Source organism: Planococcus citri, chromosome 5 (genome assembly GCF_950023065.1).
Source record: "Planococcus citri chromosome 5, ihPlaCitr1.1, whole genome shotgun sequence".
Lineage (NCBI taxonomy): Eukaryota > Metazoa > Arthropoda > Insecta > Hemiptera > Pseudococcidae > Planococcus > Planococcus citri.
The window spans coordinates 55,443,823-55,471,013 of record NC_088681.1 but is presented as its reverse complement, the minus strand read 5'-3'; the positions used below and the strand labels follow the sequence as shown (position 1 = coordinate 55,471,013).

At 34.0% G+C, this 27,191-nt stretch overlaps 1 protein-coding gene across 2 annotated transcripts in view; it reads left to right on the top strand.

Moving 5' to 3' along the window:
- Positions 1–4,365: 4,365 nt before the first annotated feature.
- Positions 4,366–27,191, top strand: part of Nhe1 (Na[+]/H[+] hydrogen exchanger 1) — a 52,129-nt gene continuing 29,303 nt past the window's right edge. The window contains exons 1-4 of one of the 2 annotated variants that reach the window (XM_065368050.1): positions 4,366–4,537; positions 4,608–5,896; positions 6,039–6,350; positions 23,887–24,029. In XM_065368050.1, the coding sequence (XP_065224122.1) occupies positions 4,684–5,896; positions 6,039–6,350; positions 23,887–24,029 (1,668 nt within the window). In that variant the 5' untranslated portion in view covers positions 4,366–4,537; positions 4,608–4,683. The remainder of the gene's footprint in view (positions 4,538–4,607; positions 5,897–6,038; positions 6,351–23,886; positions 24,030–27,191) is intronic. The other variant, XM_065368049.1, reaches the window with a different exon arrangement.

Here is a 27,191-nt window from a genome sequence, read left to right as displayed (position 1 = left end):
CTTAAAATTTTCGCTTCTTAACCAAAAATTGATAATAAAGTCTTGCCTCATGTTAAAATTGTCGCAGTATTGTTTTCTACTAAAAAAGCAAAGGTTTTACCTACATAGGTATTGTCACAGTGGCAAAAAAGAAAATCCTCGTTTTTTTTCCCCAAAAATTGCTTAAAACTTTCGCCACTTAGTAACAAATTGTCAAAAAGTTTCACCCTTTTTTTCACAAATTGTCCAAAAGTTTCGCTTTTTTCTAAAAATTGACAAACAGCTCGACTTTTCGTCAAAATTGCCAAAGTCTCGCTTTTTGCCATAAAATGCTGAAAATCCTTGCTTTATACTTCTTGGTCAAAAATTCTAGCTGTTTTATCAAAATTTTACAGAGAAGTCTTTCTTTTTCGACCATAGGTAATTGCTGGAAAGTCGTGTTTACGCGTAGTTATTGCTGAACTGTCAAAGTCTTTATTAAAGAGTTGAAATGTAATAATTCAACTTTTTTGACAATAATTGTCTCGAAGTATCTTCTGTTTTTTGCAAATAAATTTTCCAAGAAGTCCTAAATTTTTTCTGAAATTTTCAAAGTCTTAATCAAGTTTTTTTTGTTTCACTATTTCCTGTAAGTACTTATTAAAATGTTTTGTAACGTTGATATTGAAGTGTTCTTCCATGAAAAAAAAAAAAAAAAAACGAATTGGAAAATATTTGCTTATAGAAAAAAATGTCAAGTCCATTTCAACTTGTAATAATCAGTGAAAAAAAATTGACCTAGGCCACTTTTCCACGAAGCCCTTCAATTTTTGGCAGTAATGGAAAAACTTTTATATTTCAGTTTCAGTTCTCAGTTTTTAGTTTCAGTTTTGCTTTTTCCAGTTTCTTCATTTATGTTTCAGTTTTAGTTCCGCTTATTTTTTTTCCATCAAATTCGTAATATTATGTACCTATTTTTGAAATTTTGAGAAAACGTGTACTTACAACTTAGATGAATTTCAGTTTTGCTTTTTTCGGTTTCAATATTGAAACTTGAACCAAAACTGAAACTTGTTAAAAATTTTAACTGAAATGAAGAATTAATTATTGAAACTACAACTGAAATGAGCAAAACTGGAACTGATTTTTGGTAATTCATGGTTTCCAATAAATTTCCAAAATACCTATTACGAATTTGATGGGGAAAAAGTGGAACTAAAACTGAAACTGGAAAAAACTGAAACTGAAACTGAAATGAGCAAAACGAAAGCTGAATAGTTGAAACTGAAATTGTAATGCAAAAGTTTTGCCATCAGTGGTTTTAGTTTCAATTTCTTCATTTCAGTTTCAGTTTTTAACCAGTTTCAGCTTTAGTTCCAGCTTCCAGTTTCAGTTTTCCATCACTGATTTTTGGTGATTTTTCCAAAAGTTTTTGGTTATCATGAAAAAAAAAAAAAAAAAAAAAAAAAAAATGGAATAGGAATACGAGCTATGGAATTTCTGCCTTCTGTATTTGACAAAAATGAACTTTGAATTTTTCTAATGGCCTAAATGCGACGATGTCCAAGTACTGAAGGCATCCTCTAACCGTCTAACGGCTCTAACTAAACTGAAAAAAAAAAAAAAAAAAAAAAATGGAAAAATTGAAAAAAAAAAAATCAAAACGTTTGAGGTTATTTTGGCTTTGAAATTGATAGTGAATTAGTGATAGGTGATAGTTTGATAGTTTGATACAATGAAAACCAAAAACCTTTTGGGAACCAGAATCACTGGAACCACTCGTTTTAAAACTTTCAAAGTGAAAGGTCTTTCTAGTTTCTTGAGAATAAAATAAATAAATGAGAACCAGCAGTACCAGCACCGGCTGGTGGAACGGAACAGAACAAATAAGATAACGAAGTGTTCTTAAACAGAACAGAACAGAACAAAACAGAAAAAAAAATGGAACGGAACGGAACGGAACAGAACAGAACAGAACAGAACAGAACAGAACAAATTACCTACAATATCAGCCAACTTACTCAACTCAGCAGGTTGCAATGGGGGGATAGTGTAAATTTCAGCTTTTCAAATTCCATCTTCATTTGGTAAAATTTAGTGGAAATTTCGATTCTCAAAAGGTCAATAATCTGCTGGAAGGTTGCAGAAAATGCAGAATTGCTTAAAATGACTGAAAATCATTTCAATTGATTCGGCGGGACAAGATTACCTATAAGTAGCACATTCCAAATTTTGGTTTTCTAGACAAATTTTCAGAATTTTGTAAAATTTTGATTTTTTTTCTCATTTTGGGACCAAATTTGAGTTTAAAAAATTCATCTAAAAATGAGAAACAAAAATGCACTTCAGTTCTTGAAATTTTCAGAATTTTGGATGGTGTCAAATTTTGCATGGTAATTGTTCATTCGATGATTCGATCTACTCGTAGCTTTGTCTAGTTCAAAAAAATTTCTGCCAGGTAGGATACCCCCCCTTGTTGAAACGGAACGGAACGGAACGGAACAGAACATAACAGAACAGAACAGAATAAATGGAACGGAACGGAACGGAACAAAACAGAACGGAACAAAAAAATGATGAGCAAAACGGAACAGAACAGTAAAAATGCGAAGTGATTTGTTCATGAACGGAACGGAACAAAACGATCGTTTCGGTCACCAGTTCACCACTCACTAGCCCTGTTTTCAACACTAAAAAATAAAACACAGAATTATTTGAAATTAATTATGTATTTGGGTGATTCTCAAAAAAAGGTAAAAATCGTGTACGTGGCAAATTTCTCAAAGGTTTTAGCATGAAATTTTTTATTTATTTTTTGGTCCATTCAAGGATCATCCCCCACACATTTCACATATGGTATTGAAATTTTTAGCCCCTCCTTTCATTGGTGTACATTCGATTTTATACCCCAAATGTCCTTCGACTTGGCTGTCACACACCATGTTTTTGAAAATGAATGTTATAAAGTGTCATGAACTTCATTTTTTTGGGGAAAAATTGGCTCGTTCTCATTATCATAGAACACGAAGGTCCATTATTGTGCAAATTGCAATTGGAATAAGTCCATAGGAAGCTCACATTTCACATTTGAAAACTGTCACACACTTTTTGCGCAAATTTTAGAGCAATTTTCAATTATTTTTGGTAGCTTCCCAATCCAATATTTTTTTCTGGTGAGTGGCTGCACTGGTTCACTGTCTTCATAAAAATGTTACCCCGCAATGTTATTCTCATAACCTACGCAATGGCTCGTTCTGATCGTACTTGTCTCTGAAAATATGATATTTCGCAAAATTGGTGTCCTTCGGCTTGCCTTTTTATTTACCCTGATGAACCCGCCAAAAACGATAATTGAGAAAGGGAAGTTATTCTACATGATAAGTACACATTTATTACGTGTTAAAAATCGAATAATGTCCAGTAGGTAAGGCTAGAAACGAAAAAACGTTGAGATTGTCCTTCGGCTTGTCCAGCGCCCATTTGTCCTTCGACTTGGCCAAATTTCAGACAGCTGTACTTTTATCGCGCTAGTCGACATATTACACGATAAAACAAGCAAAATTTGACATTTTCTCCCTCCCCACACCTCACCTCTACCTCTACCATAAAAATAAGTCCAGATTCGAACTTTGCGGCCTGAAAAACATAAATTGACATATTACACGATAATACATATAAGCAAAATTTGACATTTTCCCCCTCTCCACGCCTCCCCCTCCACCTGTACATAAAAAATAACTCCAGATTCGAATTCTACGACCTCGAAAACATATCAATCGACATATTATTACACATCGATGAGGGTTGAATCCTAATTATCGCTGTTTTAGGGGGCCGGGGTCCACAAAGGGGGGATTGAATTGAGCCCAACACTAGAAAAGAGATCTGGGACACCTATACAAATGATTCCCACTTGAAATTTTCCAAAAAAATGATTTTTGTTTTTCAAAATTATGCACATCAAAATTGACCTTTTTTTTGAGAATTACCCATTTAAATTTTAAAATTCAAATACATATAATATGTATTCAAATTTTAATTTACTTGCCTATTTCAAATATTAAGGTATTCAGACGAGTGACAGACTGACTGACAGTGAGTCAGTGAGACGTGAAAAATTGAAAATGAAAATTTTTAAAATTATTATTTGTTGTAAATTGAATGAAGAATGAAGAATCAAAATAACTGTGGTTAAAACACGACCAACATAATGTATCTCAAATAGCCCGCGTAATTCTATTTAAACAACGTGTTTCAAATAATCACAAAAATTCGTTATTACCACCTAATTACACGTAAATACGACCACTGCCCCTCACACAAATATGTAAACAGCGCTGCAGCGTCGACTCAGCGAACTACAATCGATCGCGTCTCCTCCAAGGTTCGCTTCCCCTTCAAACTTGTTTATGTAGTCTACTCTTGTGTTTCAGTTGTTAGCTACAAGGTAAATGATGAAGGACGTCGTATGTGAATTTGGACGATAAAATATTCGCGATGTATTTTGTAATATGATAATTCACGAGGGTGTTTATGTAGTTCACATCGAGTGACATTTTCAACGTTTAATTATAACTAAGTAAGTAATTCCATTCGTTACTCATCACCGTTAAATTGGCGGTCATCTAATTTCGGTGTATTTTCCACAGCTTTACGTATTTTTTATTACCAATGCGGTGGACAAGGTTGATATGGGAAACTATTTGATACGATAAACTCGTCGAGATGAAATCTTACCAAATCATCGCAGTATTCTCAATTCATCTCGTGTTCCTGATCTATTCAACGAACACAGCAGATGTCATCACTGCCGATCCTAAGATAACGATTAAAGCCGAAGATGGTAAAAACATCATCGATACTAAAACTACAGCTGATAACAGCTCCACCAGCACAAGTAAACCATCACTGTCGCCAGCTCCAGTCGTCGATACCAACTCTAGCATTACTAATACATCTTCTTCTGCGTTGAATGAAACCGTATCGAAAAATGGTACCGAAGCTGAGAACGCTACGACGACCGTAGAAGAGTCACCGGTCACCGTCGTTAATGCTACAAATGCTGCCACCAACGAGACCTCAAATGCTACATCGACCGAGGTTACCGTACCAGGTGAACCCGTTCTTCCGGAGAAAGGATCAGCCGAAGAAGAACGTACCAGTTCGATCGCAATATTCTTCGTATTATGCGTTTTAGCTCTCGGTATACTGCTAATACATTTGATGCTTTTGACGCATTTCCAGTATTTACCCGAAAGCATAGCTATCGTATTTCTGGGCGGTTTAATCGGTCTAATATTGAACCTTATGTCGGATCAGAATATAGCTAATTGGCGTAAGGAAGAAGCATTCTCGCCGACAGCTTTTTTCCTCGTACTACTACCGCCGATCATTTTCGAATCCGGTTACAATCTGCATAAAGGTAACTTCTTCCAGAATATCGGTTCGATTCTGGTATTCGCCATACTCGGTACTACGATCTCAGCTGTGGTTATCGGTGCCGGTCTCTACGTACTCGGTTTGGCTGAAATGTCTTACAAGCTCAGCTTCGTCGAAAGTTTTGCGTTCGGTTCGTTGATCTCGGCTGTCGATCCGGTCGCCACTGTGGCTATATTTCACGCTTTGGACGTAGATCCGGTCTTGAATATGTTGGTTTTCGGCGAGAGTATTCTAAACGACGCTATCGCGATTGTCCTCACGACATCTATATTACAATCAAATAACCCAACTATGTCTACCTCCGAAGCTGTAATGACCGGTATAAGTCAATTTTTCACCACGTTCTTCTGTTCGGCCGGAATCGGAGTATTGTTCGCGTTGACCAGCGCTTTACTCCTGAAATACGTCGATTTACGTAAACATCCTTCGTTAGAGTTCGGTATGATGTTGGTTTTCACCTATGCACCTTACGCTCTCGCCGAAGGAATACACTTATCAGGTAATGTATCCGAATTGCAAACTGTATAGAGACTAGAGAGTTAATTGACCTCTCTAATCTTTTTTTTTCTTTTATCTGTGACTCGAATGAATTGAATTTAACGTGGTTGTTTTTTTGTTTTTTTTTTATGCTGGTGTTTTAGGAATTATGGCGATATTATTCAACGGTATTGTTATGTCTCATTACACCCATTTCAATCTGTCCACCGTCACGCAAATCACAATGCAGCAGACCATGCGAACGTTGTCATTCATCGCCGAAACTTGCGTATTCGCGTATCTTGGATTGGCATTGTTCAGCTTCAGGCATAGATTCGAACCGGGCTTGGTCATTTGGAGTATTGTACTGTGCCTGATCGGAAGAGCTTGCAATATTTATCCTTTGGCCGTGCTGTGTAATAAATTCCGAGAACATCAGATCAATAAGAGGATGATGTTTATTATGTGGTTCAGCGGTAAGCGATTGTTTTTGTTATAATACGTATTGAAATTCGTACCTATACCTAATTTGTTTTTAAAACCGATTTAAATGAATTTAATTTTACATAATCTCATGAGCAGCGAGCGAGCTCGAGAGGTTATGATATTACTCTGCATGATTATCGTATTCGAACCGACGATGTATGATCCTTCCTCATTCTTCTATTCGACTCTTTTCGAGTTAAAGGTCTCGTGTGCATGTCGTTAAACGTTGAAATGTTGATATTTAATTATGATCTTGACATTTTATGAGCATTCTTCGCGAAATTCCGCCAGAAAAGCTGCGAACTTGAATTACGTACCGGGAATATAAGTAATTATATTATTTGTGAACAGCTGTCTGTTATGAATCCTTCGACATATGAGGCGGAAAGAAGAAGGGAGGGGGGGCTTGGAAACATTTTTGATCTTTTTTGTGTCATAAAGTGGTGATAATTTCAAAACTTATTGTGTACTTTTTTGAGAGCTGCAATATTCCTTTATTTATGAATCTGAATTTGAGTAATGATGAATTGGAGAGAGGAGGAGGTGGAGTTATATGTGTAAAAAGAGTAATATTAAAAAAGCTCGAGAAATAATATGCGATCTCAATTATTAATAGAGTTGATTGTGGATTTCTTGAAAACAGTAAATTATATAGATTTTTGAAGCGAAGTAAAAAAAAGTGCAGATGTAAACCAAAGTTCAAGTTTGAGACTATTGAAAATGAAATTTTATCATCCGAAGATTTTTTCAAGCCCCACTCAAGAAGAATTTATTGCTCCAAAGCGCAGCATTTCATTCCCCTTTTTTCAGTAATTTTGTCCAAAAAAATGTGACCGATGAGGTGTCGCGAGGGTTTTCAATTTTGAGAAAATTTTATTTTGTAATTTGAGATTCAGACAGGAGTTTGGTTAAAAAATAAAATGTTTAAAAATCTGTTTCAAATTTTTGAAATTTTTATTTTGGATGTTGGGCTGTTTTTATAGCGAACAAAATATTATATCAAAAAATTTGAAATTCGGAATTTTAATTGGATTCCGAAAATCAGACTTCAAAGCATTTAAAAATTTATATCACGAATTCACCTTCTAAATTCAGTAGTCTTTTCAGAATGAACATTTTTTGGGGTGGGGGGGAATCCACATTTAATAAAAAAAACTGGGGACCGAATTCATAAACGTTACTTAGGGATCATTTTGCTAAGTGTTGAATTTTTTAAGCAATTTTTTCAGATTTTTGAAAATAAATTAAATTCATTTTCAATTAACAAATTGCGAGATAGGACTCTGAAGAATCGATTTATTATTTTTTTTAAAGTACTTATGAAATTTTCATTCGTTTACTTGAAAATTTGAATAAATATTCACCATTTAGCCAAGCGATCCCTAAAAAATATTAATGAATACGGACTTGAGCTTTTATAAAGGTTTGAAAAAAATTATGAGAATTTATTCAACATTGCTCAACTTTCAATCAGCCAACATTTTTTTCATTTTCCCCAAATTTCAAGATTTAAATCGAATAAATCAGTTTAATGTAATCATATTGAATTTTTCAAAATTTTCAACCTCAAATTTAGGGTTCATATACTCGATTACTTTTCCAGTAACTTTTGGTTACTTTTTCAAAATTTTCAAAAATTCAATTTTTTCGAGTCTTGTCCCTACTTTTTGAAAAAAAAAAAAAATGTTGATAAACCCTGTCAAAAATAGTCCAAAGCCTCAGCATTCGTCAAATTCGCCAAAAAAAGTTATTTCTTGCCAAAAATTGCAAAAAATTGTCGCTTGTTTGTAAAAAATTCCAAATACTCATATCTCACTTTTTTTTTCAAAATTTGCTCAAGTCTCGTTTTGTTACGAAAATTTGCCAAAAAACTTCGCAAAAATTGTCAAAATTGCGCCAACATTTTTTTAAAAAAAAAGTCACTTTTTTGACCAAAATTGCAATCATGCCAAAAAGTTGAGTTTTTTGCTAAAACTTGACAAAAGTTCTTGGTTTTTACCAAATTGCTACAAAATCTCGCGTTTTTACCTGGAAATGCCAAAAGTTGTTGAAAATCCAGGCAATTTGCCTGGATTTTTTTTCTTAAAAAATACTGAAAATTGTCGATCATTTGCAGAAAAATTCGAATAGGTCAAAATTTTTTGGCAAAAATTGACGAAAATTCCATAATTTAATTTTTCCAAGTCTTGGCTCCACTTCTTAGAAAAAATTGTTGATAAAACCTGTCAAAAATAGCCTCAAGTCTTAGCATTTGTCAAAATTACCAAAAAGAGTTATTTTCTGCCAAAAATTGCAAAAAATGTTCGCTTGGTTGTAAAAAATTCCAATTAATACCTCACTTTTTTTTCAAAAATTGCTCGAAAGTTTCGTTTTGTTGCGAAAATTTGTAGAAAATCTTCGCGAAAATTGTCAAAATTACCAACATTTTTCAAAAAAAAAGTACCACTTTTTTTAACAAAAAATCACAATTAGTCCAAAAAGTTTTGCTTTTTACCAAAACTAGACAAAAATTAAAATTATCGCTTTTTACTAAATTGCTACAATTAATCTAACGCTTTAACCTGGAAATGCCAAAAGTTGTTGATAAATCTCATTTTTTTGCTACAAGTTGCCTGAATTTTTTTTCTCAAAAAATGCTTAAAATCGTCACTCATTTGCAGGAAAATTTGAAAAGGTCAAAATTTTTTTCCAAAAATTTCTAAACACTTGTTTCTTGTTAAAAATTGACAAAAAATCTAGTTTTATTTTCAAATTGCTAAAAACGTCATAAATTGTCGAAAAATCTCATCTGTTGGATAAAAATTTCTGAAAAAGTTAATTTCTTGTCAAAAATTACAGAAAATCGTCATTTTTTTGCCAAAAATTCTTATTTTATTGCCAATAAGATGCTAAATTGTCTCGTTTCTCAGACAAATATTTGGAAAAGGAATCATTCTTTTACCAGCTGGTATTGTCAAAAAGACCTGTTTTTTTTCAACTTTGAAATGCTCGTAAGTAGGTAATTAGATTTTGATTTGGAATTATTTTATGCATATTTTTTTTAATTCTACTCGCAATTTATCTTACGTTCTGGCTTTTTAAATTATTTTTTCTCCTACATTACGAATTTTTTCTTGAACTTTGTTGGTAACTCGAGCTACTTTTCTTTTTTTTTGCAATTTATTCGTTAAACTACTCAGTGTCTGAGGATGTTTTAGGACGACTGGAAGTAAATATTTTCAATGTCTTTCCCTTTCACAAAAAAAAAACATTCAAGAATTTTTTTTGTGAAAATGTTTCTTCTAAGGTCATTTTAATGAAATTCATCAACAAAATAAAAATGTTTTCGAACCCCTGGAAAATCTTGTAAAAGTATAACATCATTGTTAGGATTTCCTTGAAAACTTCGTGCAATTTTTGATGAGAAAAATTACGGTATTCGTTGGAAAATATTTTAATGAGAGTTTCGTGTTATTCCACGCAGTTTATTCTCACCATTATTATTAATCCCATTGGGTTTTTATGCGAGGGAGGTAGAAAAAAGTTCGTTCAAAACCCGAAGTGCCAAAATTTCTAAATTTTTTAATACGATTTTTTTTACTATCGTTATTTTTTATGTAATAATAATTTAAAAAGGTCAATACAGTTGTGGGGAGGGGGGGGGTATTTCAAATTCGATCATGGCTACTGCCTGGTCCCAAAATCTCTAATAAATTTTCAAAAGTTGCAAGTTGAACTTTTTTATTCAAGTTTAAGTGTTAAAATAGTGCTGTAAGTGCGAGCTTTCGATCGAAAATTACTACCAACACGTAACTCTTAGTGCTATTTTGAAGTATGCCATCTTCAGAAAGGACTCTTTTAAGAGTTTTAAGAGCTTGGTGAGAGAAAAACTAGACCACTTCGCAATTCGCGTCAAAATGTCGAAAAAATCTGATAGGTATATTGAATGACAAGTTTTTGATGGTGTTGAACACGAATATGACCTTAGTTTTTTGATCGAGCCCCTTCTAAGGTTGTTGTCCCCTCTCCCCCTCTTACCAAATTTGGGTGCAAATTTCAAAAAAAAAAAATTGGGGCATGTGATATGTGGATTGGCTTGTTTTCGAAAGTGCTGGACTCGAATATGACCTTAGTTTTTCAATTGAGACCCTTTTAAGGGCGCTTTTACCCCCACCCCTCTTCAATTTGGGTCAAAATGTCAAAAAAATTGGGGCATGTGACATATTGAATGGCATGTTTTTGGTGGTGCTGAACACGAATATGACCTTGGTTTTTTGATCGAGTCCCTTGTAGGGTTGCTGTGACCTCATTCCCCCTTCCCAAATTTGGGTACAAATTTCAAAAAAAAAACTGGGGCATGTAATATGTGGATTGACACGTTTTCGATAGTGCTGAACTCGAATATGACCTTAGTTTTTTGATTGAGACCCTTATAAGGACGCTTCGACTCCCATCCCTCCTCAATTGGGGTCAAAATGTCAAAAAAAATTGGGGCATGTGACATATTGAATAGCATGTTTTTGGTGGTGCTGAACACGAATATGACCTTGGTTTTTTTATCAAGCCCCTTCTAAGGTTTCTGTCACCTCACCCCCCCCCCTACCAAATTTGGGTACAAATTTTAAAAAAAGTCTGGGGCATGTAATACGTGGATTGACACGTTTTCGATAGTGCTGGACTCGAATATGACCTTGGTTTTTTAATTGAGAACCTCTGAAGGGCGCTTTTGCCCCCACTTCTCCTCCCAAATCAGGCTCAAAATGTGAAATAATAGAATTGAGGCATATGATAATATTGATTGGCTTGTTTTTGGTAGCGTTGAACACGAATATGACCTTGGTTTTTAATTTATATTCTGCGAAGGCCTCCATAACCCCCTCCCTTCCGTTCAATAGAGTCAGAATTCAGACATTTGTGTTAAAATTCATGACCAAAAATTTCTTCTCGACTGTATCTGCTCGTAATACGTGCTAAAAAAAAATGAAATTCCCGCCCCCTTTCCCTTTCCAGCGTCTTTTCGCGTTGGCGACGGTTGTCTTGGAACTTTCAACTTTGGCAGGCGTAAATCCCAAACACATATACGTGTATGAGACTACGAGACTACGAGATACGAGTACGTTGTGGATTAGCATTTCGGCACTATTCGCTTGGTCGGCGTTTGCTTCTCGATATTTAACCACTCGACAATCTCATTTCATTATCTCGCTTCAATTATCCGCCATTACACTTGAAAAAATCGTACCTCGGATTATAGTCTTAGCACACAGGCTAAGAGAAGAGCATCGAGGGAACCATCTCGTGCTCAGATTAAACTCCGTATTATGTCTATATTATTACTACAGACTCGTCGCGGGGGAAAAATTATGTCGCTTGTAATTTCCTGCAACTTTTTATCTGCAGCAGGTTTTTCTCCCAACACTTTTTTTTTTGCCCTGTGAAACAAAACTCCGCGAAATATTTCTATCTAATGTCATTTTATACGCTCGAGAAAAAAAAAAGGTGAAAAATTTTAATAAATGGGAAAAAAATTACGCCTCGAACCCGTATCTCATCGTATCGCTTAAAGTTATTCGAACGTAAAGTATTTCTACTTACTCACCTTTCTCCGTGGATAACCTGGTGTATTTTTTCTCGCATCTTTGTGTTGATATTACGCGTGCAAAAAGCAAAGAAGAACCGACGAGTCGACAAATTCCACGAGTCTTTATTTTTCACCTCGGGCGAAATATGAATTTTTTTTTCTCCATCTTTAATTCGACGCGAACGACGATCTCTGAATTAAATTTAATTCCAGCGTGTTCAGGTGCTCGGCTCGATTTACTTAGTCGATGCGGAGCGAAGTGGTTTAAAGTCAGGGGTGAAGGGATAGGGGGGAGCTTAAAAATAATATGTTATATTGGAATCGATGGTGTCGATTACACTCACATACATATTAGGGTAAGGAGACGTTTATGCGACGATGTGGCAAAAATGTAATTTTGGCAAATTAAATTTAAAAGCTACGAGTATATTATCAGGCGTGGTTGAAATCAAATTGAAAGAAGAATTTCGCAAAAGATTACACCAACACGATGATATGATGTAGTATTCGAGTTCCATTTAGTAGTGGAGGAGGAGAAGGGCTGGAGGAAAAACAACCGTCTTAGTAGCTTGTAGAAAAATAAAACCAAAGAGACATTCGAATTTACTCTGGTTCCACCAAATCCCATAGCTGTTATTGGGTAATTTTACGTCAAGTTTTATAAAGCTCGATTTGATTTACTTTTTAGAGCATGTTTTGAGGAGTGATTTGCGACACCTGAAGCTTTTAAAATCTGTGAAAATGTCATTCGGAGTTGAGGAGGATTCGGTACGACGTGAGCCCCTCTCCCCTATCATCGTTTAATTTTTTAAAAGCTCTGCTTTTTATATGGGTGACTGAAATTTAGATTTTAGTTTCAGAAATAGACGATTTTTTTTTTGTGGTGGACTCTCCTTCGCGTTTTTCATACGGTTATGTGGTTAAATAATTGACTCGTGGTGGTCAAAGTCACGTATATGTGGTCGTTAGTTTTTGAAAAAAAATATTCCATTTTGTGCAATTGAAAATAGTAGGTACGTGATACGTGGAAGCAAAATGTACACGCACACTTATGCACGAATCAGCCTTGTGTAATTATCACGCGATTAAACGTATGTATATATACCTTGCTAGCTACTGATGAATTTACAATTTAATAGCACGATAGGAGATGAGAGGAGAGGAAAGGAAAAAGCTATTGAATAAATTCGATATCGTTGTAAAAAATTTTGACAAACAAGTCGATATTTCGATAATATGAACCGTACACGTCACTTGGTTTATAAATCGCGAGTACTCGAGCATTGTTCGTGTATAGTTTGATAACGAAAACGACATTGTTTCGAATGAACGAGGTTTCCCTTGCGGTCGATGTTTTTAAAAAATTGAGTCGTGTGGAGAGAAATTCGATTATAATATTCTATAAAAATTGAATGCGAGAAAAGCACAGATTTTTCGAAATGAGTGTAGGTTGTATTTTAAACAAGAATTTTATATGCGTAAAAATGTCTGGGGAAGTAAATTGATTTTTATTTGAAATTTTCCTTTCCCCCCCGTTTAAAATTTCGATGCTTCTGAATTTTTTTTTCGATTTTTAGCGCGAAAAATATTATTAAATTTGAAACCTACGTAATTTTTTTTAAAAAAAAGGTCGTTTAAAAGTCATCACAATGTTATCCTTTTTCATTTTTTCGATTCAGTCTAAGTTAAGGCACCTTGCAAACAGTCTTGATTTTTGCTAAAATTGTCAATGTCTTTCTTTTCTCGCTTTTTAGCAAAATTGCTACTAATTCTTAGTTTTCTGAATCGACTCCACCCATGGCCCCCAGAACCTCCCCCAATAGGTAAAAGTCCAAAAAAATTGTTTGGGGCCGTGGATGGGGTCCAATCACAAATCTGACGTCATATCCGTGTTCAGCGTCACCAAAAACATACTATTTCATGTGTCACACGAACAAAACACTTTTTTGAATTTTTACCCCCTTTGAGGAGGTTCTGGGGGCCCTGGATGAGGTCCTATCAAAAATCTGACGTCATATTCGTGTTCAGCGTTGCCGAAAACATACAATTCGATATATCACATGCCCCAGATTTTCTTTTGAAAGTTTCACCCAAAATTGGGGGTGGGGGTGCTCCCCCTACGTCAAGAGTCCTATCTCGAAACTTAAATATTTCGAAAAAGTATCAAAATGTACATCTATGGAAATTTTTTCAAAATTTTAAATGGTAGCTCCCACTTACAGCGCCATTTTGAAATTTGAACTTTCAATTTGAAAGTTCAACTTTCAACTTTTGAAAATTTCATAAATGCTTAAAAAGTTCTAAATGCAATGCTCTTTCGAACTGTGAAATCAGTTTTGATCAAAGTATCATAGTTTTGGAGGACTGGGCTGCTTAAGTTGAGTACCTCGAGACAATGTGAAAATAATGGAAGCCCCCCCTCCACCCGCCCCCTGAGGGGGCTGGGACCAAATTGATTGCGGTATTATTACTTACTGGGTGGGTAGATATTGTAAAAATAATTTGAGCGAAATCGAAAGACATGACTTTCAAAATCGCCTTTTTTTGGTTGAGTTGACATGGAATGACCCAATTCCACTTGTTTCCAAACATTGTGCTAATGTGTCGCTTTCTATTGCCAGAAATTGCTCTAAAAAGCCATCTCTTTTTCTAAAATTTGTCAGTCTCACTTTCTGCCTGAAATTACAAAAATTTTTACTTCGTCGCCAAAAACCCAAAATTGCCAATAAAAATCTTTCAAATTTTCAAATTTTTTCATTTTTTTCAAAATTTTGAATTTTGTTTTTTCACTTTTTTCTATGTAGTTCATTTTGAAAATAAGTTGCAAAAACTTTGACTTGTGTATATTTTGACCACCTCTCCTCTCCCTTTAAAATATTTAAAAAACATTTTCTGATCAAAATCCAGATTTTTTGGCAAAATTTTCAAAAAAACCCTTGCTTTTTTCCCATTTTAAAATCAGTTGAATTTTTTATTTTGTCTACTTTTTTCAGAATTTTGAATGAAGAATTTCAACTCCCTTTTCCCCCTAACCTTTGAAGCATCCAAAATTGAAAAAAATTCTGTCTGGTCCATTCAGAAATTTGACATTTGGAATTTGTAATTTGTGCTATTTTTTCTAGGGAAAGAAAGTTGACAGAGGGGTTAAATATTATTTGAAGCGGTAAAATGAAATATGACTTCAACAGGTCAGAAAGAACAGAAAGTAATTTTTATTAACTTCTTTTTTTTTAATTTTGAATATTCAAAATTTGTTTTTGTGTGTGCTTTGCTTTGTTTTAAGTAAAAATATTTTAGTTTGATTTTGGAAATTTTTTTCAACACTTTCAATAATTCTTGTGTCAAATTTGCCATTTTGGTGCAAGTGGTTCAATTTGGGAAATATTTTCGATTTTAACAATTTTTTTAATATTTGAATTCAGAATTTTTAAAAAAAATTTTCACCTCAGGTTTTCTATTTTGGTGTGGATCTTATACTTTTTTTCAGTGTTTTTTTTTTTTTTTCATTTTCGGACATTTTATCAACTTTTGCACAATTTATAACACTTTTTATCAAAATTTCTGTTTTTTTAGACCATTTTTGCCAACTTTCTATCAATTTTGCAACATTAGGTACCTACATACATATGATATCGATCATTTTTATACTAATTTTTCACATTTCTGGGCCAATTTTCCTTCATTTGTGAATATTTTACGATCTTTGCTAGTTTTATTGTTGAATTTGAAAATTTTTTCAGTACTTGTGCAATTTTTTCAAGTTTTTATGAATTTTTACTATTTTTTGTTAATTGTAGGAAAATTTTTGCATCAAATTTTGCTGATTTGTACCAGATTGTTGCCAACAAGAAAGCTTAACTTTTGGACAATTTTATTAAAGAAGGGAGACTTTTTGGAATTTTTGGAAAAACGTGAAATTTTTTAGCAACTTTGCTCGAAAGCGAGAGCTTTTGTCAATTTTTTGCAAAAAGTGAGAACTATGGCAATAAAGTTTCATCTGGCTAAATTAATTTTTCGATTTCAGACGACTTTTTGAAAATTAAAAATTCACTCTACAAGCCGCAAATGAATAAATTTTCAAATATTTTGAAGAAATTGAGGAAATCAAACATCGTGCAAAACGCAGGCTGCATAAAATGGTAAAATACTGATTCGGAGGGTTAGTTTTAGGAAAGATAAATTCATAAATAATTTGCCTACCATTAGAAAAATTTTGATTGTTTGAATTTTTTGCCTGGAAATCGGCTCAAATGTGGATAAAATCTTTGAACAGGTCGAGATTGAGGCACAAGACATTTTTTGCTGCTCAAATTGATTTTCACTCTTTCTGGTAAAATTCTGGAGGAATTGAAAATCACTATGAAGGCTCCAAAATAACTGGAATGGCGAAATTCGGTTCGGGGTAGTTGAAATTTTTCAAAAATCCAGCGATGGAGCTAATTTTACTAAACCTGACCAGCACTGAAAGGAGCTCGTGAAAAGATCATTTAGAGGTCTATTTTCACAATAATTCCTTGGTTTTGTTGAAGAAATTTCCAAATTTCTCGACTTTTACCGGTTTCCCAAAAACTGAACCAAGACACTTTATGCGAAAAACATGAAGGAAATTATTCCAAGCTGTTGATCTAAGTATACAGTGGTGTGAAAATTATTAGACTAGCGCAATTTTTCGCTGCTACATAGACAGATTTTTGGGAAAATACGTACTATTTAATGAAATAAACTGATTTTGAATTTTTTATACTATATCATGGACCACAAGGAACACTTTTTTTTGGTTTGGAAGCATTCATTTACTTTATAAAAAAATTTTCGAGTTATAAACTGAAATTTTACAAATTTGGAAAAAATCAGTTTTTCAGTAATAAATAATTATAAATTTCTAAATCTGGAAGTAATTAAACACGGATTCCGATTAAATGGACATCTATGGACCTTAGCTAATGCTGATTGGCCATTGGTTTTCAAAATGAAGCTGTATTTTCGAAATGCGCCATCATTCATACTGGAATTTGGAGTTACAGAAAAGTCAAAAAAACATGTTTTTCTATTGCTGATTTCTCAATTTCAACCAAAATTCAATAAATGGGACACCAAAATGACCGGAATTTAGTTGCGGATCTCCTCCCGTTAACAGAATTGTGCTATCTTATTTTGTTTTCGCGAAATTCGCAAAAGAATCTTGAAAAATTAGATTTTAAAAATGCACAAAAAAATAGTACGTATTTTCCCAAAAATCTGTCTATCTAGCAGCGAAAAATTGCGCTAGTCTAATAATTTTCACACCACTGTACACAACCTCTACCATCTCGCTCAACAATACAAAAAACCCACCAACGACATTTCCATCTAAGCGAATGACACAGACGATTCAGCAAACCGGGATCAAAAATAACGATTTTCTTTCAGGAAGCTTTTAAAAAATTTCTCAACACTTCAACACCTGTATTTCTCGCGCTATATAGTTTCCATTATAGTATATGTATCAACAAATAGACACGTAGTAGTACGATACGAGAGCCATTCCGGCAGCTAAATAAAATAAAACCCGACTTCATGGCCTGCTCTAAACCTAATTTATATCCATTTAGATGCGAGAAAAATTCCAGCGAGCGGGTAAAACCTATTATTACTCGTACCGAGAGGACTTGGAGTGCATTTTACAGCGCATAATTGAAGCATTATCCAAGTCAGCGGGATCGATTTCTTATTTATCTCTTACGAGTCGTAAGTACGAGTATTTCTCGCACAGCGAACTCGACTCCGCATCGGTGCACGTTCACGTGATGCAAAGGCAAAGACGCCAGTATATAGCGAAAGCTCTTTAAAGATATTAAAAGAAAAAGCTACATTTATCGTATGTGTTATGTGTTCCATAGTAAACTAAGCGCGTTTATTTTGTAAAACCACATTTTTCACGTATTCGCGTCCGTAAATTAACTCGAACTGCGCCATACCGCGTCGTCAAATGGATGACGAAGACTCGGTTTGCGTCTCAAGCCGAAAAAATTACCGGAGAATTTGTTGTCGAGAATAAAAATAAATGGATTTTGCGAGCCGGTTCTTTTGTGTGTTGATAAGACTTTATAGCGAGTTTTATATATTTTATAGTGCGTACGATATACGTAGACGTACATGTCGTATAAGAATAAGAAAGAAAACAATGTCACCCTGTAGTCGAACAGAGTAAAAGACCTGAAAGCACAACGAACGTTGAAAGTGCATTTTTTTCCAGCTTTAAATGCTGTTATGGGTTTATTGTGTTGGGTTTTTACTCGTTGAGTTGATTAATTTGATGTGAAGGAAGAGAAGCAGGGGGCGAAATTCCATCACGAGATTACTTTTGATGGATGAAATGATGAGATTTCGTGTTTTATTGTGGCGGTAACAGAATTATGATGGGGAAAGAATTTTAAAAAACGAGCTACAATAAAATAAAAATTGTTTTATGAGAATGATCCGTGATTTTTTTCAAATATTCGCAAATAATTCAAATTTGAAGAATTTCATCGTAAAAAATAAGACACTCAGTAGTGAATTTCATAAATCATAAGTTCAACTACCTATTACTGTTTAAAATTACAGAATACAATTTTTTAAAAACCAATTCATTTTCAGAATTAAGTATTAAAGCAGTTGAAAATCCAAAAAAAAAAATGATAAAATATCATCAATCATGTGTAAAATATCGTTTTTTATCAAAATTAAGTAAAGCTGCATAAACTATCAAAATATTGACAAAACTTTCTGAAATCAATTGCCAATTTGCAAAATTTGATGTAGAAATTTCTTACAATTTTATGAAAAATGGCGAAAATTCCTAGAATGTTGAATGTTGATAAAATTGCATAAGTACTGAAAAAATTTCCAAATTCAACAATAAAAATAGCAATTTCGATATCAATTTTTAAAAAATTTGGCCCTTTTTTGAAGCAGTTAGAAGCTTTACGGAGCTGGTCTCAAAAAATAAATTCATATTCGTACTCAGCTACCTCGAAAACATGCCATTCGATATATCACTCGATTTTTCTCGATTTTTCAAAATTTTTGCCCCCTTTTTGGAGCACAGAGGGGCTTTGAGGGGTCCGATCCCGAAAATAAGTTCTTATTCGTACCTGGTGACCTCGAAAACATACCATTCAATACGTCACTCGACTTTTCACGATTTTTCAAAATTTTGGCCGTCTTTTTGGGGCACAGAGGGACATTGAGGGGCTTGGCCCAAAAAATAAGTTCATATTCGTACTCAGCGACCTCAAAAACATACCATTCGATGTATCACTCGACTATTCACGATTTTTCAAAATTTTGGACCCTTTTTTGTAGCACAGAGGGGCTTTGAGGGGTTGGATCCAGAAAATAAGTTCTTACTCGTGCCTGGTAACCTCGAAAACATTCCATTCAACATGTCACTCGACTTTTCACAATTTTTCAAAATTTTGGCCCTCTTTTTGGGGCACAGAGGGACATTGATTTTTGGCCCCCTTTTTGGAGCACAGAGGGGCTTTGAGGGGTCGGATCCAAAAAATGAGTTTCTATTCGTATCTACTCAGTAACCTTGAAAACATGCCATTCGATATATCACTCGACTATTCACGATTTTTCAAAATTTTGGACCCTTTTTTGAAGCACAGCGGGGCTTTGAGGGGTCGGATCCAGAAAATAAGTTCTTATTCGTACCTGGTGACCTCGAAAACATACCATTCAATACGTCACTCGATTTTTCAACATTTTGGCCCTGTTTTTGGGGCACAGAGAGACATTGAGGGGCTTGGCCCAAAAAATAAGTTCATATTCGTACTCAGTAACCTTGAAAACATGCCATTCGATATATGTATCACTCGACTATTCACGGTTTTTCAAAAACTTCTAATTAAACCACCATTGATTGTTCTTCAACCCTGCACAGGTGTTGGTGGAGGGAGGGGGTACAAAAAAATCAAGTTTTTCTGGTAAATATTAATTTGCGGAGTTGATCGCAAAACACGTGAATCGGAACCGGTTTTAGCACCCTAAAAAAATTAGTTTCAGGGGTGGGTGGGTTTTTTTCTGGTAATTCGGAGGGTCCATCTAAACGAAGAAAAAGTGTATGTGCTAATTTTTTCTTTTTTGCCCCTGCTTTTTTCGCTATTTTCCCGCTCTAAATAGGTAAATGACTAAATTTACGTAAAAATGGTCGAAAATACAATTTTAGAAAAATTCAAATTCTTTATTTGTGATACATGCGGCAGCATTGCTGCCATCGTATCAAGTTAAGCATGTAAGTACATAGAATACAAATTTCAGATTAAAATATAGGGTAAAAAAACTTGATTAAAACATAAAAGATGAAGATTTAAAACTATGGGTACATAAAATCTACTCCAGGTTATTTCAAAAAATTTGAACTCTTATTGATCCGGGGAGCTGAGATATTCTTCCAGGGTATAATAAGCCCTAGTTATCAGCCATTCTTTCAAGACATGTTTGAATTTTTTTGCAGTTGGCTGGTTTTTTACACTTCCTGGAATCCGATTATATACTTTTGCAGCAGATGATACAGTGCTACTCTGGAGAAGTTTTGTGCGGTGGTGGGGAGTTCGGAGGTTACCTCGTGATCTGGTACTGTATGGATGGGTAATTTTTGGAAAGGTTATAACCCCAGTATAAACCATGAGAGATATGTCCAGAATATATTGTGATATTGTAGTGAGAATTTTATTATCAACAAAGGTGGGTCTGCATGTTTGTCTTAGAGGTAGTTTATAAATTGTTCTTATCGCACGTTTTTGTAGTGTGAGTATTTGCTTGACATAAGATGCATTACCTCCCCAAAAAACTACCCCATAGGCCATTGTGGAGTGGAATAGTCCAAAATATGCAAGTCTGAGAGTTTTTTGATTTATAATTTGGCGTAGCTGAAAGAGTAAAAAGTTTATAGATGACAAACGACTGGTTAATTTAGTGATGTATACATCCCATTTTAAATTGCATTGAACATCAACCCCTAAGAACTTTGCAGCACAAGAGACATTAGGTAGAGTTGAGAGAGTTTCTGCTACCAGGTCTGCCTCCTTGGGGGTTACATTGAAAGGCACTGTTACTGTTTTTTCCAAGTTTAAGCTCATGCAATTTGCATTAAACCAGCAGATTAAGTTTTTGAGAACATGTTCTGTTTTTTTAAGCAGTGTGTCCCAGCTACCACCTTTTAAAAACATAGTTGTATCATCTGCAAACTGGGTTAGAAGTGCATTAATGTAAGATGACAAATCGTTAACATAGAGAATAAACAATAAAGGTCCAAGTATGGAACCTTGGGGGACTCCTTTGTCTATTATTTTCTCTTCAGAAAAGGTGTAAGTCTCGCCATTTTGGATTTTGACTATTTGTACCCTATTTTCAAGGAAGGATTTCAGCCAACTGTGGATTGGACCCCTTATTCCATATTTTTCCAACTTTCCGAGTAGAATTCTGTGGTTCATGGTATCAAAAGCTTTCGATAAATCACAGAATATTGCCAATGAATTTTCACCCTCCTGGCCAGCTTGGAGAATTTTGTTCAATAAATTAAATATTGCTTTGGTGGTGTTTTTCCTACGACGGAAGCCAAATTGTGTTTCACTTAGAATGCTGTTAACTGATAGGAATCGTATCAGTCGATTATACAACAGACGCTCAAAAATCTTTGAGAATACTGGTGTTACAGAGATGGGCCTATAGTTGTTTAAATTTGATTTTTCTCCTTTTTTTATGTACAGGGGTTACAATACTTGATTTCAAGCTTTCTGGAAATTTTCCCTGATCCATGGAGTCATTAAAAAGTTCAGCAAGTATATGAGATATGTAGCGATCAGCTTGTTTGATAAGACCTACATCTAAACCACAACTATCCCTGGAGTTGGAATTTTTGAGACCTTGTATCACTAAAAATATATTCAAAAATCAACTGAAAATCAATTTAAATATCGCTACTTAACTATCATTTTTTTAGTTTTTCAAAAATTTCATGCACAATTTAAATCAAATCAAAAATTGAGAAGAAAAAACGATAAAATTCCATCAAAGTTGAGTGAAAAAAAACAGAAATTTTCTCCAAATCGATTAAAAATTGATGAAATATTTTTTTGAAAATTGTGTAAAAGTTGATAAAAATGTCCAAAATTCGCAAAAAAAAAATCGAAAAAAATGATTGAATCCGCAGCAAAATAGAAAATTAGGTATTAAAAATTTTTAAAAAATTCTAGATTTAAGTATAAAACTAAATCATACATAATATTTTAAAAAAATCAAAAATACTTTTTCAAAATCAACAGCAAAACGTCGAATTTGACACAAGAATTATTGAAAATGTTGAAGGAAAAAAACCAAAATCAAACTAAAATATTTTCAAAATAATGCAAACTTAAGTTACTTTTTTCTTTGAAAAAATTGAGCACAACCCCAGGACTATGAAGTAATAAAAATTAATTTTTCTCAATTTTGGAATTTCAAAAAATGAAATAAGTATCTATCAAGTTGTATCGTATTTCAAGGGTTTTTGAAAGTGTTTAATGCGAATTTGACCTCATTTTTCAAATTCGTTTAATTCCCCCCCCCCCACCCTCTTCTCAAATCCCTTTTTGAGTCAGAACTTGGGAAAACAATGGAATACTACTTGTGGAATTTTCTTCGCGTAAATTTTTAGAAGTCTTTTAGTTGTGTGGTCTATTCATAAAATTAATGTACTCTCAAATTGGTGCTTTATTACGTAATGTAAATTTAATGTCTACCGCTATTTGTGTACAAACTGCCCAGTATATGTATAGGTAGCTGATTTGATTTGTTGCGCAATTACGCCTAAAGGTGTATTGTTTTTACGAAGGTGTGTCTAAATATCGAGTGGACTCTCTCGGTGAGATGGATTAATTAATAATACGTACATATATTCCGGCCTTCATGCAAATACCACAATAAATACATACATAGTATAGAGTTAAAGAATCGAAAAAAATATCCGATTGAAATCATCCGACGATTAAATTCCAATAATGAAAGAGTCTCGTGCGGTATTTTGAAAAAGCAGAAAAAAACAAGTCAAATACTTTTCAACGCGATGATAGAAATAGGAAAAAATTCTGTTCACCTGGAAAAAAATCCCTGAAAAGATTACATTGCGGTATTTCCACACCGTAATCTTTTTATCGAGAAAAGTCAATAGATGCTGAGGGGGAGTGTGGGAGGAAGGCTCTACTATGTACGATGTCTTTGCGAGTATTATGAGAAAAAAAATTACATTACACGTGTGCTTATTTACTGTGTATGTTTTGCGCTCAAGCACTCTATACATAATTCTATATTCCATTGAAAATGTATAAAAATAGATCAGCTATAGCTGTAGATTTTTCAGTGTTCGAATACACAGTATATGTACGTATGAAGTATGTTCTGTAAATCTCGACAGTTGACTGATGTTTTTTGTGATTTTAATAATAATGAAAAAAATGGTGAATACTGAACCACTTACGATTCAAAAAATAATTACCTACAAAGGCGTCAAAAACTGACCTTTTTTCGTCCCAACAATTTTTTTTCTGCCAAATAGTGGAGAAAAGTTCTGTTTTGTGGGAAGATGACATTAAGAAATTATTTTTATTTTGTGAAATGGATGAAAAAAAATGTGAAACGAAAATTGATCAATTTTACTTTTATTTGAAACATTTTTTCCATCTTAAAATTTTATGGAATTATTGGAGATGGTCACAAACTCTCTCATCAGTTTGAAAAATGGAAGTGTTTGAACCATTCTTCATCCTCTTTGAGTAAAACTTGAAACATTGACCGAAACTTTCGAGACACACTGTGTTTGAATGGAGATTACGATTTTTCGTCGTATTGCATTAAAGGGTATTCTGATGATATGCATTTATACTTACTTTGGTTTAATAAAATGTTCGAGTGTATGGTGCACTTAAAATACTTATGTATTCGTTTTTCTTGTCTGTTTCCAGGTTTACGTGGAGCTATCTCATACGCATTATCTTTACATTTGGAATTCAGCGACGAAACTCGTCACGTCATCATTACGACGACGCTAATTATCGTCTTGGTTACCACCTTGTTATTTGGCGGATCAACTATGCCAATTTTGAAGGTAATGAAAACTACCTTTTTTTTTGGTACATTCAGTTCGAAAACTTTTAAGAAAAAAAAGGGGATATTTTCGAAGTTAAACTAGTTTTTATAGCGTAGTTGGGGGCCAAAAATTCAGTTTAATTGGTGTATTTAGGTACTCTTCGTGGGTAAATTTTGATAAGAATTTACCCACACAGTACGAGTATCGTTTAATTGAGAAATTTTATTGTTCTGTAACAGGTAGTTATATATTTGTACCTCTACCTTCTCTGTAAATTGTGACCTTCGAGATAAGGTTCGATATGTTACAGTCGCGTTGGTTATTATTACGATGAATTGTGTTTTATTTGCCGTTTTGTCGTAGTTTTAATAGAATTTTCCGCTATTTGCTTAGCTCGTGTGCTCTCGAGTAGTAGTCTAGGTAGAACTTATTGTAAATTTTACTCGAGAGAGTTCGCTCGTGGGTGTTTGGAGGGACTGTTGATAAAAAAGAAGGAGTAACTCTTACGTTGAAATGGTCTACGAAATTTCAAATTTTTCATTATCAAGACTTTTTTTTTTTTTTTTTTTTTTGGGGTGTTTGTAATTACTTGATTATTACACCCGTCGTATGAGATTTAAATCGAGTTGGTAAGGTCAAGTTTTTTAATTAGGTCTAAGAATTTTTTAATTTCGGAAGGGTCGTCTGGTATGAATAGGGATCTTTCATCTATTTGTAGGGACAGTCTGTGCTGATGTAAGGAGAGACAGTGAAATAGTAAGTGTTGGACAGATATAAGTTCTGACAGGCAGAACTGACATGTGGGTTTTGGGGCCTTTTCATAGAGGTGATTGTGTGTGATTTTTGTGTGGCCAATTCTCAGTCTGGTTATAATGATTTCTTCAAGTCTGTTTAGGTGGGAGAGGTTTTTCCAAGGATGGACTAATTTTTTATGTTGAAAGAGCTTGTTTGTGGTTTGGAAGGACCAAAAGTTTTGCCATTTCTTAAGTGTGCTTTGGGTGAAGATAGATTTGAGGTCGTCAGCTGTGATAAATATAAGGGGAGAAAGGATGGTGGCAGATTTTGCATTAATATCTACAATTTCATTTCCTAAGATTCCAACGTGGCTGGGTACATACATAAACTGTATGAAGAAGTTTGAATTTTGTAAGTCAAATAGAGTTTTATGAATATTTTGAATGAGAAGGTGATCGGAAAAAAGATTTTGGATAGCAGTTAGTGAGCTGAGGGAGTCACTTTGAATTAAGAAGGACTTATTTTCTGATTCATAAGTGAGTATATCACAGAGACAGTGGAAAATAGCTGTGAGTTCGGCAGTGTAGTTTGAAGAACAGTTGTTATAGATTTTAAATTTTGAAATTCTATCATTTATAGAGTATGCATATCCTGTGTGAAGTGTTGGTATTTTTGATCCATCTGTAAAGCAAAGATTGAATTTTTTGTATTCTGATAAGAGTTCAAGATAGTTCTGTTTTATTACTAATGGAGAGTGGCTATTTTTTGGGTAGTTAATAAGCTGTAGGTTGACTTGAGGAGGTTTTAGAAGCCAAGGGGGGTATAGGTTTTTGGATGAGAGTTTTAGGATTGATTTGAAGATCATTCAACATTGTGATGAAATTAGAAATGGGTCCTTCTATATGATCAAAATGTTGGGGGTTAGGTGGGTTAACTGAGTTTTGGAGTGGATGGGAAGGGTTGGTGGATGCATTTGAGATGAATTTGTTTGTTATGAGAGTTCTTCTGAAATCTGGGGGTATAATTCTGCTGCTTCACAATATAGGCTATCTATTGGAGAGGAATAGAGGGCTCCTAAACAGATCCTTAGGGCTGAATTTTGAATTGTTTTTAGGATATTTGAAATTTTATTTGAGATATTTGCAAAACATGGGCTTCCATACTCAATTTTACTGCGAATTAGAGATTTATACAAGTGAAGTAGAAGTTTGCGAGATGGTTTATACTTGGTGTTTTTGATTATTTTCAACAGATTTAGGCGTTTCATGATATCTGATTTTACTTTTAGAAAATGAGGAGTCCAATTTAGTTTTCTATCAAAAGTTAAGCCAAGAAATTTAGTTGTGGTTTTGAATTCTAAAGAGTGTCCTTTGAAGTTGAGAATGAGATCTGGAGGAATCTTATTTTTTTTGGTGAAAAGTATACAGTGGGTTTTTGACTCAGAGAAGGTTAGACCGTTTGAATCTGCCCATGATTCAATTTTTTCAAGGGTTTCTTGGATTACTTGAAGAGCTAGTTGAATATTATTTGAACGTTTGTACCCGGTTACTTTTTAAGTGACCAAGTTACTAAAAAAATCCAACTTTTGGTTACTTTTTTGAAATTTTGGTTGTCAAAGTTACTTTGAAAAAAAAAATGTCAGGAATTAATTTTTTTTCAATCATGGTTCAACTTTTCTTGAAAAAAAAAAAATAAAAACGATAAAAATGTTAATATGAAAGGCGTTTTGCGATATGGGCCCTTGTGGTGATTCGATGTTTTTTTAAATTGGCGATTCCGACTTACTTTTTCTCGAGAAATCGAATGGTGCAATCAGATTTTGCCTATCTCATCAACTTCTCGTTTTGAAAATTATTTGAACATGAATACTCAAAAACTCACATTTTTGGGAAATCAAAAACAAAGTTTTTGTTTGTTTTTGATTTAAAAAAAAAAATGTAGATGGAAAAATTATTTTATTGTTGTTACCTATGTAAATTTTCATGGCGAATCCGAATTTCTCGGCATTTTTTTGCGGGTTAGTCTGTAACGTTGTGTAAATTCGGCTGTTCACCACAAGGTCCCTTTTCTAAATCACGGATATCAGGCGATGATGAACGAATTTCATCAAAATTTCCCATCCAACCTATGCGCAAGACAACACTGCACCCGAAAATCAAAAAAAAAAAAAAAAAAATTGAAAAAATCGAAACGATTTGATGTTTTTTTTCTCCTGAAAAAATCGAAATATCACCACAAGGGACCTTATCGCAAAACCCCTCTCATATGTAATATCTCGTTTCATTCCAAAAATTGTTACTAAAAATTGTTACTTTTTTTGCAAAAATTCTATAAAGTTTCACTGTATGTACCTACTACATATTTGTAAAAATTTCCCAAAAGTTTCGCTTTTCTGCCACAAATTGCCAAAAGGCTCCTTTTAATAAAATAACTTTGCCGAATAAT